The sequence below is a fragment of the Watersipora subatra genome, chromosome 7, assembly GCF_963576615.1.
Source record: "Watersipora subatra chromosome 7, tzWatSuba1.1, whole genome shotgun sequence".
NCBI lineage: Eukaryota > Metazoa > Bryozoa > Gymnolaemata > Cheilostomatida > Watersiporidae > Watersipora > Watersipora subatra.
In genome coordinates, this window is record NC_088714.1 from 30,239,658 (window position 1) to 30,257,350 (window position 17,693).

Genomic DNA, 17,693 nt, shown 5'->3' on the forward strand with positions numbered 1-17,693 from the left:
AAGCATGTTAGATAATTATTTGTCTGCGTTTTAGCATTTTAACAGTTTTCTACAGCAAGGAGGCAGAGTAGACCTACAGATCCAATACATCTATTGGCGTTAACTGATGTGTTATCCATTGTATATGCCTTGAAATTTTCCATCTCTACACCATGACAAATACATCAATCTCTGACGTCTTAGGATTGTCCAGGAGTAATGTTAGAGAGTACTTATCTGAACACTAATTGCAGATTAATCTGAATAAATAGTGGTGAATATCAATGTATTTTTTGAGCTTTCGTTCTAAAGCATTAGGCAAGTGTGAGCACAACTTTCAAGTAATTATTAAAACTGTGTTTGGAGCAAGTTCCTCGCCCGTCAATGGGCAATTGTCGATATCATCATGCCCGCAAAAAGAAAACGGGTTAGCAGTGAATATTGTACTCACTGTATCAGATTGCAAACGAGGTTTGATAGCGTAAGTTTAAAACAGAAGACCAAATTTACAACGAAAGCTTTATGACACGGCTCATACTATATTTCACGACTAATGTATGTCTCACAAGCTATGTACACTTCAAGGCTAACAGAGCCAGCCTGCGATATTGTTTGCAGTAACTTTTCTAGTCTTTTTATGTTACAATAATAATCAATCCGCCATTACCTGTCATCATTGGTCACATTTGTAAGATCTAATACTTTTTGTAATATATTTCAATTTAGTATTTAAGCTCTGTTCATTTGTGCGCACGTCAAATCCTTCTTGCTCTCTTCCGACCTAATGCCAACGGTTATAAGTAAATACTGTCATGCCAAGTCGAGGATGCGCTGGAAAATGAAATAGCTACCTGTAATTGTTAGAGCTAGTTTTAGGGGAAAAAATTGTGCAATTTAGTGAAGTTACACGCAATGAGCTCTCTGATTTGCAATCTGACAACATACCGCTATATTTCATTGATTTAAAACTTGCTCAAACTGTCTAACATTTTAGTTTGCAAAGTAACTTCAGCTAAATAAGAGTCTAGCTAAAACTGCAGCACTTTCATGAGTATTCTTTTTTATTTCTTTGTTCTTGTAGTTCAACTCTCTACAATCTACGCCAGAACGTTGAAGAAGTGAAGCAGTTCTACAAACAGTAACATTTTGCTATATGGATGGTCTAGCTCAGGATTTGACCCTGGCATTGCATGAGTCTTCAAAAGAACTGCAACAAACCGTGCGGCGTCACAATAGGTAAGCAGATGATATTTTTGCCACACTAACAGCTTTCAGCATTGTATTTCCCTGATTACGAATGACTTGTGGCCTTTGCCAAACTTCAAAATTTCAATGCACAGCCAAAGTTTAGGCTATCAATCGCTAAATGTAAAAATATTTGCGTGTTGAACTGCATACAACCATTGTGTAGTATGAAACTGAGACTGGTTTAAGGTTTTGAAATATTGAAATATCTGCTGATCTTAGCAAAATAGCATCACAAAGTACGTACATAGTATGTTTATTCTTGGTTTTCAATTGTTTCCAATGAACCCAAAACAACTCTTACTGGTTATTTTTGTGACTGCATTATGTGTATCATACTTCATGGAGAGAAAGTTGCAAAATCTTTAAGGAATGTATTCAATTTTACTGTGAAAAAAATTTTTTGAGTATCTTCTTGACACCTTGATTTACTGAACAATTTATTTAATACGTTTCATATATACATATAGGTAGTGTTTGCATCTTTCATATATACATGGATGTAGTGTTTGTACCTTTCATATATACATGGATGTAGTGTTTGTACCTCTCGTATATACATAGTGTTTGTACCTCTCCTATATACATGGAGGTTGGGATGCTCTTGATGTGTGAGAGGTAGAACTAACTACTTTTGGTGTGAAGTAGTTAGAAAGGACTCAAACAACTAAAGTGCTCATAGAATTGATAATATATTTTATAACATTGTCCAGCCCGGTGTCTCAATGTTCTGTAAAACTATGGCGGTACGCAAGACCTTTGCTCATGTGTTAATGCTACAGTGGTTTTAACACCCTTTGTTGTGAAAAGGTAATTTCTACATACATACCTAATATTTTTGGGAGAAGGAAATTGTTGATCTAGTTCCAGACTAGTGATGTATAGGACAAATAACTTATATATTATATTTGTTAAAACCTTGCAAACAGCGCAAGTCATTTCGATCGGCTCAGGAGGTGTCTCGGAGGTTTGCTTTTCTCTCATATACTGTATATAGTTGTAGGTTGCGTTTGCTCTCGTTTGAACTTTGCTCGCGGGTTATTAGAACCTAAACTCATTGGTAACCGGATGTATAGTAAAAAAAATCTGGAGAAATGCTAGCATAGCCTCTTGGCTCTTACATAAAGTGGTTGTGTCTTCAACTGCTAGCGGGATCAGTCATAGCAGTTTGTAGGTGGATCATAAGTGTCTTCATTTTGGTCAACATGTCGAATCTGCTCAATTTATCAACAACCTTTACCATTCATAACAGCCTGATATCAACATGCTTTTCAATTATTTTTGTGATGCCTTCAAATCTCAATATAGGCCTCCTAAATTGTTCAAAACTTGTGGAAGATTTATTGTTGTAAATACATGTATATAAAAAGATAGTAGATGTGATAGTAAGAGTTGTTCCCTCTTTCCTTGTGTAAAGTAGGACAACCCTCATTAAGAAGGCTCAATACATTGGGCAGCACCTATTGCACAACTGATTGCGGACATGTATTTTGGAAGTGTTTGAGTCTATTCAGTACCAGCCGGATTTGATTTCTGTTCAATTATTGTAGTTAATAATTGCATCTTCATGCCTAACATGGAACTTATTTGTTGTTTATATGGCTATTTTCAACAGATAAGTTGTCTTTGTAAGGTATACTTGCACGCTGAATTTTAGCTTTGTTATCATCAACTGACATTTTTCTGATCAACTCTGCTCTTGGCTATCAGGCAAGTATCAGCCAAATGTTGCAGCGGTTACTGTTTTATGTACATGATGCGGATGACAAGGTTTCATGGATCAAGAAGTTGTTTTTATGTGAGTCTAAGGTAAGTTTGTTTGTTGAGTAACCATGGTAAGTCATAGTTGTTGTCTCTGAATAGGAAGCGAAAAGGAAAGGGAAGACGTAACAGTAATGGAGTCTCCGAGGATATGAGTCTCTACTCCGTTGATTTTCCTAATCGGAGTGAAGCATCAGCATCTAGCGACCTCGAGAGCATCCTGCGCTGCCAGTCGCTGCAAGTTTCTGCTTCCAAGGTTTATGCTATACCTTCACACATGTGAGTCCATATATGCGTGTTATATGTTTATAACATCTTTTAATCTAATTATTCGGTGATAACGACCAGTCGAGAAAAAGTATGTTTTCATTATGTTCATTCATAAGTGACTTGGTTCAAACATATTTGTTTTAAGTGTGTGTAATTTTACACGCTCAATTGGTCCTTCAAATGCATTCCAAACTAATAGTTTTGTTGCCATCACTACTGAATCCATAGACAATTATTTGAAATTCCACTTGCATTGAGCTGTTTTAACATGTTGAGCAGGTGTTTTCTGAAAAAAGTTTAGAAAATAGAACAGTTTTTTTAAGCAATTACTATTTTTAGATTAAATATGGGCAGAATAATGTCTAGTTCACATGAGGACAAATCTCTAATGAAATCTGATACGAAACTTAAGCATTACTTTCATCTAGGCGATCTCACCTCACCAAATGTTTTCTGGTTGTTTCACACGACTTTTTGATTTGGCCAATGACAACGCAGGCTATATTCTGCTTGAACCTAAACATCATTTTTCTCCTGTGAAGAGTGGACCTCTACTATAGATATAGATTTATCTACTGGAGAGCCGACTAGAACTGCACAATCAAATAATCCTCTTCCCTAAAATTTTGCAAATCTTAACATTATTTGATTGCAACAAACTTTTAACAAATCCATTGTTTAAGCCCAAATGAATTTCATTACAAGGTTTCATTTGTTGGAGATTCATCTTTATGGAAACAGGTAGCTTTTTGTCTAGTTGGCTCTGTATTCTTACAAGCTCCGTCTTCCTTCTTTGTACTCAGTATTGCCCTTTTATAACCACATCTCTAAGCTCTGCGCTTGCGAAATATCAAACACAAATTTATGTTTAGAGCCGCTAGCAAAACAAAGAGTCGACTAACAAGTGTATTGTGTTGCGTAATGTCATGGGTCTCACAATATTTGCAGTTTCCTTATAATTTTACTAGCCAGCCATGGATTTCTTGATTATTTGCTACTGTTGAAAAACAGCACCTGTTTAACAAAAAAGAGTGGCATTTCCAAAAATAATGTTATCATTTGATAGAGATACGATGTATACAGAATTATCTTCTCTTTTGGCATATTCATTTTTTCACGCTATTATATTTCTAATGCTAACTATGCCACCACTCTTAATGGATTATGCTGAAATCTGTAATTTTAGAAATCCATTTTATTTTTAGCTAAATAATTTTTTTCCGTAATAAAATTAGCATCAAAGAGGCGCTTGAGATCTACAGCGAGTATCTTTTCATATTTTCAGGCAAAGGAAACTAAGTCCAGCCATTGAGGCCACCACAGACTCGGAGGACCAGTGCTCTCGCATCGCTAACAAGCTGTCAGCCCTTTCGCTGCCTCCCAGCAGCAGCCTTGTTTCGGGTGCTGACCTTGAGTCTGACTCGGTTAATGAACTCATTGCGGAACGCAAGACTACTGATCGTAAATGCTATTATCCGCTCTGTTGCTTGTTAAAAGGCTTCACCAAGATTTCTCTACTCTTATATATGGGTGCATTCGTATAGAAATTTCTGAAGCAGGCCTTGAACTGTGAGCAATGCATTGCTATATGATATAAGTTGATGTGCCACCTTAGGCATGAACTTAGGCTCGGCTTTTTTTTAATTTTATAGGTTATTTCTCCTGCTGTTGTTTCTGTGATAGGGAACCTGCAGGACCATTATTACTATCTTATAATTATAATTATTACTACTTACTGCTATTATACCTATTGTTACCTTAATTATGTATATTTACTTTAATTGCAATAATAACATGCTCCTCGTGAACATGTCAAAGCTGAAAAATTGTTGTAAATTAGGCCTCCTGTAAATTGTAACATCAGTTAGATGCCATTTTTGTATACTTTTAGCTTATTAGTTGCTAGTTGTCGTGTTATCAACTATAAATGTTAGTAGTGACATCTTTTCAACCTTGTCAAATTGCCAGCTATTTCAGTGTTTTTGCTTTTTACAAATATTGTTTGAGCTGTTGAAAATGTCAATGGTCTGTTAGGTAGATATGTGCTCAAATTGTGTTTTTATTATGCAAATTTTCAAAGCAAAAAAGTTTTTAAATTCTTCGCACAGCAATGAGTCAGACAGCCTGTAGTCTATTTGACTGAATTTTGACATATATATATGTGTAAATACATATATCTATGTGTATATATATATATATGTATATATATATATATATATATATATATATATATATATATATATATATATATATACTTTTATAAGACGGTCCATAATCATTTTTATAGAAAAAATGTGTAAATATTGGTATGATTGTGTGCAGATGCGAGGAGGAGACGAAGGGCTAAGCTGAATGCTAGTCCTTCTATAGTAATCAGCAGCACCCCTCAAGAGAGGTCATTCACCCCTGAGCAGGAGCGTAAAATAAAGCCTCGACCCCATGGGAAAAAAAAGGAGTCAATGGATACGGACCCTGCTTTCATCGAGAGAAAGCCGAAATCACTACGCATGGAGTCAGAGCCTGCGGATTATATTCCCATGTTGAATGTTGATACCGGTTACTATGATATATCCAGGTTGGTGGCAAAAAGGTGGCCAATCAAAATATCATGGGAAAAACTTTGAAACGTGATTGGCAGAAAAATAAGGTTTTGCTACAGTAAATAGAAGAATTAGTCTTAGTGCATGTAGTCAGCACAAAGCAGTCGTTCAACCTTTACTTTAGTTGACCCAATTTGTAACGTCGTTGGTCACCTTCTGACATCTTATCTGTTCGTTCTCTTATTTGTATTAGTTGCATTGTTTGTATCATTTATTCTTTACTAGCAGCAAGATTGGCAGATCCATGGATTTCTTTCATTTTGCAGTCAAAATAACCAGTAGGTGGGTGTTCAGGAGGCTGGTTCTCAGCAACTTGATGGAGTTTTAAAACCAAATATTTCAGTGACCTGGTGGAAGGCACGGAGTATATGTGTGTGTAAAGTGTCGATAAAATCAGTCAGAAAATGTGGTAACGCATATTGTTTTCACAAACTAACATACACACGCAATAGCAAAGTGGGACAACTTGTAGTGAGTCAAGTCTGCTCACATCTGACGGTGGAGAAACTTGTGATGATCATGCTGGAGAGGCTGACGATGAGCAATCTGATGTTTTCTATGAAGTTGGCGGAGGAGCAACCTATGGAATTCCAAGTATGGGATTAAATTAATTGTGTTTTCTATCTTGGACAGCAATGGTTGGTGTTATCTACTCTATGGGTATAATGTATGAATTTGAGACAATTCCTAAAAATCCTCTTGAATGTAAAACCAGACCCTCAATGGATTATTTTGCTGTAAACCTGTTGCGGATGCGGAATTCTGTCAAATTAAATGACAATTGATATAAAACATATATATATACTAGGTGAATACCGAGCGTTGCCCAAGTAATAAAAGTCTTTGCACAGCAAATTTATTTGTATTTAACATATAACCACAATTACCATTCTAACTTTCAAACTTCGTGTTATGAAGAAAATTTTGTGCAGGTCAAATAACTTATGAAACAAAATAAAACAACTATAAAAGTGTTTAAATGTGAAATAATTAGCAAGGAAGAGCTAAATTAAGTCTGTTTGGCTACGATTACAATAAAATATGATTTGGTAATGATAAAATTAATACGAACTGAGAAAGCAAAATAAAAATCCTGCATGTGTTGAATTAATAATAACAATTCGTGCATAGGCGTACGTGTGTGTAGTGTAAAAAAAGGTTATTGTTCCAGCAGAAGCTATCCATCACAACTTTGAATACAATGATACTGGTACCTCTCGATACCGGTACAAATGTAAAAATGAGATATCAGATGGTCTTTGTCTGATCGAACGAAGAGAGAAAATTTAGAGGCTATACCTATTCGAGATAATACAATTGTCCGCACGAAAAGTATTAGTCCTTACCGAGTTAGCAATTAAACCTTACGAAAAACCGCAATTACAAATTCAAGAAAACACAAAGAAGGATTGTGTTTCATAGCGTTAATAGAGTCCATAGAGTTTCAAATAATACGTCATTTAGCGTGGGAAATCGGGAAAAGGGTGTATAGAGTATATAGTGAGAGCTATAAATCGTAAGAGCCTTTGTAGACTCGTGGTTAGACAATTATATTACCAACCTGTGGTTGCAATCGTCAGCGGTAACCAGTGATTACCGCTGCATGAAAAACAACCTTTAGCTGAGTCCGAGGAGTTAACATTGTGGACTGCAATGATCAAGTGTTAGTTTTTGGTACCCCTTGACTCAGACTTGACAATTACTAATGGTTCAACTTAAGCCATCTGCATATTTTTTCTAATACATTACCCTTGAGTAAATGTATCGGGTAGGGGAGATAGTGCTGGTAATTATTAAGACACATATGGTCAACACGATATGTATTTTTTGGGCTAGTCTGCCAGAGTATACCTGCTTGGCACTTTCTATAGTATCACAGGCTTGTCATTAACCTCGCATGGCACTTATTTACTAATTTTCCATGCAGCGGTAGTGAAGCAACATCTGGATGTGCCACTGTTTGAGTGGCAAGCAGATCATGTTTGCATAGGACGCTATAGTAAAGCTATGGTTGTGCGACTCTTTATGACCAGTTCAAGCCAGACTTTTGCGCATGAGCAAGTGTGACGCCATTGGTCGATAACGGACACACCGGTCTAAACAGCGACACTAAATCATGACAGGATGAGAGCGACACAGTTGTTCCCATGATGTCAGCAGCCGCATATGGGTGTGTGTCACTCCGCTATCACTCTGTAGAAACTTAGCAATTGTACATGGTATGTTTCAGTTAAGACCCGTGCCCTCGAGGTCAATGACCCTGATGCCCGCACTCCCACTAATGCGCAGATGCATTTACACAATGTAATGCACATCTCTTATCCCAACAAGTTGAAAAGGACCAAATATGGCAAATATGGCCGTCCAATCAAGACGGGATATCGTCGCTTCAAGTCTATCAATAAAGTAAGTTTTATTATTATGTTATTTGTATTCCATTACACGTATTCTCTGCCTGCTACTAGTACTGCAGCTGCTTTAGTAAGGTTAATTTGGGGTCAAGTTTTATCTCTGCTAGTCCCCTGATTATTAACACTAGTACCCTTGCAGTCATGTGGCAAACGGAGAATAACACAGAGAATAAGTATGTGCACAATTATTCGGCAATAATTGAATGTGGTTGATTGGTTAAGATGTTAGCGTGTTCAGCTAGTAAGTGTAATGTCATGTGTTCAAATCCCATATGAAGCAATTGTTTTTCCAACCATGGCTTTGGACGGGCGGACATGGTTTTTATTATAGTAAAGATTTCATCAGTCATCATTAATTATATATATATAATTAATATTAGTCATCATTAATTATATATATATATAATTAATATTAGTCATCATTAATTATATATATATATAATTAATATTAGTCATCATTAATTATATATATATAATTAATATTAGTCATCATTAATTATATATATATATAATTAATATTAGTCATCATTAATTATATATATATAATTAATATTAGTCATCATTAATTATATATATATAATTAATATTAGTCATCATTAATTATATATATATAATTAATATTAGTCATCATTAATTATATATATATAATTAATATTAGTCATCATTAATTATATATATATATAATTAATATTAGTCATCATTAATTATATATATATAATTAATATTAGTCATCATTAATTATATATATATAATTAATATTAGTCATCATTAATTATATATATATAATTAATATTAGTCATCATTAATTATATATATATAATTAATATTAGTCATCATTAATTATATATATATAATTAATATTAGTCATCATTAATTATATATATATAATTAATATTAGTCATCATTAATTATATATATATATAATTAATATTAGTCATCATTAATTATATATATATAATTAATATTAGTCATCATTAATTATATATATATAATTAATATTAGTCATCATTAATTATATATATATAATTAATATTAGTCATCATTAATTATATATATATAATTAATATTAGTCATCATTAATTATATATATATAATTAATATTAGTCATCATTAATTATATATATATAATTAATATTAGTCATCATTAATTATATATATATAATTAATATTAGTCATCATTAATTATATATATATATAATTAATATTAGTCATCATTAATTATATATATATAATTAATATTAGTCATCATTAATTATATATATATATAATTAATATTAGTCATCATTAATTATATATATATAATTAATATTAGTCATCATTAATTATATATATATATAATTAATGATGACTGATATTAATTATATATATATATAATTAATATTAGTCATCATTAATTATATATATATATAATTAATATTAGTCATCATTAATTATATATATATATATAATTAATATTAGTCATCATTAATTATATATATATATAATTAATATCAGTCATCATTAATTATATATATATATAATTAATATTAGTCATCATTAATTATATATATATAATTAATATCAGTCATCATTAATTATATATATATATAATTAATATCAGTCATCATTAATTATATATATATATAATTAATATTAGTCATCATTAATATCAAAATCACAGGCTTTTTGTTCGTATCTAATAAAAAACTGAATTCCTTTCATTTGAGTCCGTAAGAACTGCTAAACGGTAGACTGTTGTATGTGGCAGGAATATTTTAATAAGTTAGGTTTTTATTGTTACTCCACCACCTTAGCTAATCATACTTTTAAGCTTGGTAATACCTAGGTTTGGAAGTAGATGCTGTTATAAAGATACATGATGTAACTCACTCTAGTTTAGACCAGGTGAAATCTAAAATAATTTATTTTCAAGTTTTGCCAGTTTCTTCACTTTTACTTACAAAACTACAATACTTTAAAAAACTTAAAATATTGGTAATTCCTCTAAGTTTAGAGTCAAACATTTATTAAAATTTTGTGTAGTGTTTTGAAACCTACATAGGTTTTATAGGCGCTCATAGGTATAGATTTAACACTACTGCTAAACAGTAAAAACATCTTCATAGGCGCTCCTACAACTTAAGTAATTTGGTTCAAGACTGATTTTATTTTAAAATTAAGATTCATTCCTTCTGTAAAACTTCTTCGACTGCTTTCAAGTCCATAGCATGGCTCAATGTTTCTGACCTGATGAAGCAGGTGATGAGTATGCTGTCAAGGCCAGAGCATGGCTCAATGTTTCTGACCTGATGAAGCAGGTGATGAGTATGCTGTCAAGGCCAGAGCATGGCTCAATGTTTCTGACCTGATGAAGCAGGTGATGAGTATGCTGTCAAGGCCAGAGCATGGTTCAATGTTTCTGACCTGATGAAGCAGGTGATGAGTATGCTGTCAAGGCCAGAGCATGGCTCAATGTTTCTGACCTGATGAAGCAGGTGATGAGTATGCTGCCAAGCCGATTGCTTCACCTGCGGTAATAGTGCAAGGATTAGTGTCAAATTGTCAGCAGTGTTTAAATAAGAATAGTGACGGCTTGGTTTGTTAAAGGTGTACCAGAGTTCCAGTGAACAGTCACAAGACTGTTTCGTTACTCCATCCTCACTTTCTTTGCCCTGCAACCCTGAAAAGTCAGCGAAGAGGAGACGGCAGCATCCGCATAATCATTCGTGTTCAGGTATGTCTGTTAGTTTCCACACTTTCAGTGACCTGAATATTTGAAGTTGGCTCAAAACGAGTTGTTCCTTGTAAGGAAGGCTGTAAATATTGCATTCTAGTTACATCCTATTTCATCTGTTACAGACTTTAGGAAATTATATGAATATTATGATGTATTTTGACAAGTAGTTGTCTAAACATCCTGAATGTTTTTATAGCGCTGTACAATGAACTTCACTGGCATCTCTGAGCATGGCTGGAATTTACTTGACATTCTAGTTAGCGAATCTCTGGTCACGCCAACTGCTATTTCTCTCGGCTTCTGACTGAACATCCAGTCTTTCAATCATGATTAGAAATGAAAAATAAAGATAGCATGTGATCTTCTACAAAACTGTGTTTTAATACGAGGAGCAACTCCTTGCACCATTCTTGTTTTTCCTCATGAAGCAATCTTCTAGTGACTCACTTGTTCTGGCACTTGTCAGATGACCTGCATACAGCGATAGTATTTCAGAAAAATTGTTCCCACCTGATCCAAGCCATCCTTCCATGTAACAACTGTAATAGTAGATATTTGTTTGCTGTTCAGATTAGCTGGCTACCACAGTATTATTTTAGGATGGTTAAACAACAATTAGGTGCTATCCAAAAAATGAAACTTTTAGATAATATAATATTTGTTATTATCTCTACTAAAAACTTGATATTTCATGATAATGTTTCCGTTAAAGCTACCTTAGGTAGCTCTACTAGAAACATTTTAATGAACTTCTCTTCCAAGGATATAATTTCGTTAAACCTTTGGTACTTGGCTGACTTCCAAAGTCACTGTCCTTCATCATGAACTGCTAATTAATTATTTATCTTGGTGACCTAGAAGATAGACATTGACTGTAGCTTGTAAGGAATATGTCCTGAGGAGCGTTTATATTCAGTTTGCAAGTTCTTACTATATACTTGCGGTGTTCTTGCGAGATTTTCCATTTGATAGGTTTGTGACAATTGAGGAATAACTAGGTTTGGCAATTTGCATTCTGTGTGAAGTTCGATCAATAATGATTTGCATTGGGTGGCTTTAATCTTTTATTGGCTAGTTGCCAAATCACTGACATCAAAATAACTTACAAGTAGATTAGCACAAAGAATTGTTAGCGAAAAAAGGACAAAATTTTTTGTTGTTACTCCAGTTTGTGTCATATATGTACATATTAATAGACTACTTGTGTCACTATATTAAAATAGTCTACGCAGCTTCAACTTCTTGCTGCCTTCACGGTATATGTAGCCATGATTATTCTCAGCAGAGAGTAGATAACTTCTAGGTGAGTCATTGTGTTGAGACTGAAAACTTTGTTTATTTGTTGTGTATTAAACCAGGGGAGTGTCGTCCATTCAGTATGCAATTACCCAACAATCTCAGCTGGGCTCTGTCCTCCGAGAATCGCATCAAGTCAGGTGACAATAGCTTCCTCTTCTCGAGCCTGTCGTATCGATCGACTCACGGGGCAGCTGCTCGAAGGCGTCGTAGAGTGCTCTTATCGTCCAATCATGCTAACACTAAATCTAAGAGAAAATCTGGCTCCACATGATTTCTCTATGTATGTAATCTGTTGATATTTTATTTTGCACTTTGTGCCTTTCATAAATTTATATTTTGATAATTCATCCATTGACGAGGCCACCTTACACTCGCGTTTTTGGAAGCTAACGATTTTGGGGCTCATTTGCCAATGGTGTTGTACAAAAGTATAGATCATAACTAATGATGGTTTTGCGGGAAAGGGCACTTGTCCACCTAGTCACCTATTTCTCAGGATGTCACAGCACACATCGCTGCTTTGTCGTAATCAGTGATGAATGTAAAAATTGTACTGGCATCCCCTCGCTGATTCTAGGTTTTCATTGCTTGCAAAGCTGTGCCATTCACCATTAGGTAGTTCACCTTTATTAGTAGTATTTTACTTGCTATTTTATTGTCATTATTAGTATATTAATTTTAATGTCAGCCGCGATGGCATTCTTTTAAATATATTACATCTATGTTTTACTTCTTCACTTTTTATTCTTATACCATAAAGAAAATAAAGAAATATTGAGTAGAAAATGAGGCTCGACATTCTCATCACTCAAATCATAAGTCATATTTGCCCCCCTTTGCGGCTCCATCTATGTGTGCATGCCTCAGCTGTGACTGCTCTCTACAATTTATAATGAGAGGCTTCCAATGCTGATTGGATGAGCAGGAGGCAGACTTTCAACACGCTTCAGCATGAGCGGTCTCTTCTGCTGTTATCTGGCAGGCCTCTGAGATCCACTCATATAGTCTGGTCATTTTTCTTTTAAACTAGAAATAAATGTATTGCAGTAGTCATTATTAACAAACATTTTGATTATTACAGAGTCTGTTGACAAACATGAAGTCGTAGTAATCAGTACAGCAAGGAAAGGGTGCATTTGAAATTAGCTATGTTTAAAGGTATTGATAAGTTTTAGAAGTGGTTTTAGAGGATAGCAAGCTCTATTTTTTATGTATGCAAACTGTCTTTCTTTCAAACTTTTTATCAAGGCTTCCACCATTTTTGCGAGGCAGTCTATGACCAGTTCTAATCATAATTACTGTTTTCATGCTTCGAATGGGTTTGGAGTTGCTTCCACTTTGAATCATAGAAAAGGTAAAATTCAAACGCATTTGACGTCGTTTCGCTTCGCTAAATTTGTGCAGAGTTTGCTGTGAGTAAGTGAGTCTATTTTAACGAGTTTTGTTTTGGGGGAATCTTGCAGAGACCTATACATGTATGGTGCAATTCCAAATCGTTGAAATCACAGATGTCCTGTAGTGGGATATTGCCGAAGGCGAAGCCGAGCCTTAGGCTACACACACAAAAACAGCAATGTCAATGTTGTTTTTGTGTGTGTGTAGCCTACAGCTCGGCTTCGCCTCGCCTTCAGCAATATCCCACTAAAGGACGGACACCTGTGATTGAAATGGTAGAGTGCAAATACATTGGCAGCCGGCAACTCAAAATTCAATTGAAGTATGGAAACAGTGATTGTCACGATGTATGCCTAAACTGCATGTTTACTTAAATAGTACAAAACTTTGTCAATGAAAGCTCAAGTAGACTGCCAACAGTCAATAGATAAGACAACTTCCCTTGTTAATTATTTTGCTTTGAGACCAGAAGCTTTGAAACGCTGAAGGCACTGGACTGGAGAACAATGAAGCTTATTTAATATAATGGTAAAACACCTTCAGATGTGCTCTTATGCTACCATTCCAAGTTATGGATGCTTTTTTACCTCTGACAGATGCAATTAAATAAGAACAGTGCGGACATGTCATAGTACATAGATAGCTGAGGATAATTAAAATAATAAGTGGTTCTTTGAACTGTAGTATAAAATTTTTAAATTTATTTCCATCACTTTCATCTTTTTCTCTCTTTTCTCAGTATCTAACCAAGGAAAGTGTAAAAGATTTGATCAGTTTTACAATTCTGATGTAATGTACCACAAATTATCTGGAGTGGTGTATCACAGTTTTTAAAAAAGCTTGTACGAGGTGTTTGCATTGGTAGAAGCTAAGTCAATGGAATAGAGCGTTTGTGAAGCTGCATTTATCTGGTGAAGGACTCAAATTGACATATTTCTATGTAGGGCCTGATTCAATACGGTGTCATATTCTTACTTCCTTCACTAGGGTCACCTCTACATATAAGCGCACCTTAGCACTGTGAGAAGTTCAGTTGCATATTTTAGTTACATAAATCCAAGTAGGTACACTCTAACAAAAGCAATTTCAGAAAATAAGCCTAGAAAAAAATGTTATTAATTGGATGCACTTGCTTTAGATAGCATAGCCATGGGAGGAAAACTCCAAAATAGCATTGTGCCCATATCTGAGATCATTTGAATTGATTACTTTTGAGTACATGTTGTGGAGCCTGTGAGACAGCAACTGGAGCAAGCTTATATTCATTATGTATGCCAGTGAGTCAAGGTAAATAAATGCTGCCAACACACAGCTTGCCATCGGCAGCAGAAACTGGCTTACCTGCAACCAAAAAATAAGCGAAATTTGTAAATGCATGTGTAATAATGAATAAAGTGCAATTCATTTAGCTACCGAATAAATCATAAATGGGAGTGAGAGATAGCAACAATATATACATATACATAACATATAAAAGTAAACAGTATAATACAATAAATTAAACACTAAAAAGCTGAGTCTTTCTTGATATTTTACTGAGTTTTTTTCCACCTTGCATATGCTTAATTAAGTTTGTTAAAAAAAACAAGTTTGATTGTTTCTGCTTTTGTACCAAAATATTTCAATATGTGCTATTCTGTACGTAAGTTCATTTGCTTCATCACATATAACATACGCTCTGCCTACTGGCTGCATTCACTTGCGCTGTAGGTTTAAAAAAATCCAAAATAAATACCAACATTCTTGAAGAATCACTTACATCTTTGGAAAGACTTAGATATCTAGAGAGCACGCAGTGACTGAACCTGTTCATTGGTATCCATAGAAGAGGTAAGATGGCCGTGATAGCGAGGGTTGTCATTTTTCTCCTTTTATCCATACAGAACACAATCAAGTTTCAACAGAATATAAAATGACATGATATAATTATATTTCTGAGAGTAAGCTAGACAATGCATTGCTGTCTATGATATGAGTAATTTTTAACTAATTTGGAAAAAATAGAATAATTGAGATATATTAGCATTAATATACTGCTGGCATTGCCAGCCAAGAGAGGTGCAAACACCTGAAGGGATTTTTAAGTGAAAATAAGTTTTTTAGTTTTTCTTATTACTATTTACTCTGAGTGGTATAAAACAGTTTATATAAGGATACATTCACCTTATTTACACTACATTATACCGTAGTCACTCAGAACATAACAATTTATATTTGGTGTACACACAGATACTACAAAATTAACATCAAACACTTAAGCTTTAAAAATTATGTCATTATATACTAATATATCGGTAATGTAACACAACCTTGTTTTAGCAACAAAAATAATCTTTTAACATTACATTCATTCTTTTACATAGCTCAGAATAATACAATGAATTTAATGAAGTTCATAATGGTTGTTTTTGTAGAACCATGTATTCAAATAACTATAGTAGAACCCTCTAGTTTAGGCAATGATAGTGAGACATTGTCAAGATTTATGTTACCTTGAAACAGCATGAAAGTATGAGCCAGTACGTCGGTCCAGTTATCTGACAAAACTACTGCTTAAATCTGACATCTTTCTTTTTTATTGACAGCTGATATTTAATCTTGTTATGAAATAAATGCAAAAGTTTCTAATATCAAATTATTTCTTACATATAATTAAAATCAATTTTTGGTAGTATTTATTTTTGTAGAGGTTGGTGACATGAAAGAATTTTTTAGCCAAAAAGGCGTGCTTAATCATAATAAAAAGGCGTGCCCAATCATTATAAAAAGGCATGCCCGATCATTATAAGAAGATGTGCCCGATCATTATAAGAAGGTGTGCCCGATCATTATAAGAAGGTCTGCTCAATCATAGTATAAAAGTGTGCCTATTCATAACATAAAAAACAGCAATTATGCCCTGTACAAAATTAAGTAAAGACAAACTGGAAAGAGTAATCCGTTCTTCCACTAAATATTCAAACTACCACTTAAGGTTGACAGACCTTTTTTTTTAATTCCGAAATAGCTTTCTTGCAAAACAGTTTAGTTCATTAGTTAACTAAAAATTAAAGATTCTGCTCACCAAAAATCTTGCATGAAGCTTAGAGCTATTGTTGGAAAGATGTAATTGATAGTACCCAATAGCAAGAGCCAACAGTAAGTAAAAGAAGCCACCCCATTGGACAGGCTCAATAGGTTATACACACTCGACCACTCATGAAACATTTTAGTCAAGTAAAATATGCTATTTTAGGTCAAAAAATTTGTGCAAGTTTTTAACAAAATTTTATCATAGTTTGAATTTTTAACACTGGCTTCATCTTTAGTTTTGTTTTTGTTGCTACATGTTTGACATAGCTTTTGTTAATATATATATTAACAAAGGTATATATTAACAAAGGTATAACAAAGGTTACAATATTCACTGAATTGGGTATAGCTTTTGTTTAATAGGTTACAATATTCACTGAATTGCTTATTCATGGTTGATCGTCATAGATTACTAAAATAATTTTATATTAATTTTATAACACGTCACTTGCGTTGTTGCTACAGCAGTACGAAAACCTTATTTATGTTTGCCAGTAACAGAGTAGAGTTCTGATGACATTAGCCCGTCATTTATTATCCTTTTGCTGCCGCAAGCAGAGTAGCTACTAACAGAAAAGTCTCTGAATGCTATTTTGCATAGCGACATTTATTTAATCAAAAATTCAACAGCGCTCCCATTTTGTGAATGACTAAATGAAGTGAATTGGTGCGAAACTGTTTAAACAGTAAAATAATATTAAATGTCCATTATAACTACGATATTCTAACAGTATTTATTCTTATTTGAAAAACAAACTACTGTTATTTATTTACACTAGTACATTGGCAGTCTGGTATGCAGTGAGAGATCATCATGTGTAATAACTATGTGCACAATTATTCCAAAATGCAGTGAGATGGCTGAGTGGTGCAGTTGGTGGCAGTCCCGTGCTGCTACCATTGGCACTACTATCTGCATCTAAACCAAGCTGCTGCCAAACTGAA

At 34.0% G+C, this 17,693-nt stretch overlaps 1 protein-coding gene across 1 annotated transcript; it reads left to right on the forward strand.

Moving 5' to 3' along the window:
* Positions 1-565: 565 nt before the first annotated feature.
* On the forward strand, positions 566-13,060 carry LOC137399952 (uncharacterized). Its single transcript, XM_068086224.1, has 9 exons — positions 566-667; positions 1,061-1,215; positions 3,088-3,264; positions 4,541-4,716; positions 5,578-5,830; positions 6,328-6,449; positions 8,086-8,261; positions 10,853-10,979; positions 12,341-13,060. The coding sequence occupies exons 2-9, from the start codon at positions 1,133-1,135 to the stop codon at positions 12,550-12,552; spliced, it is 1,326 nt and encodes a 441-aa protein (XP_067942325.1). The 5' UTR covers positions 566-667; positions 1,061-1,132; the 3' UTR covers positions 12,553-13,060.
* The last annotated feature ends 4,633 nt before the right edge of the window (positions 13,061-17,693 follow it).

Bases quoted from the DNA above. Each gene is read 5' to 3' on its own strand.
- LOC137399952 (XM_068086224.1), top strand. From the start codon at position 1,133: ATGGATGGTCTAGCTCAGGATTTGACCCTGGCATTGCATGAGTCTTCA. The intron at 4,717-5,577 runs GTAAATGCTATT...GATTGTGTGCAG, and splicing joins GGAACGCAAGACTACTGATC to ATGCGAGGAGGAGACGAAGG. The intron at 5,831-6,327 runs GTTGGTGGCAAA...GACAACTTGTAG, and splicing joins GGTTACTATGATATATCCAG to TGAGTCAAGTCTGCTCACAT.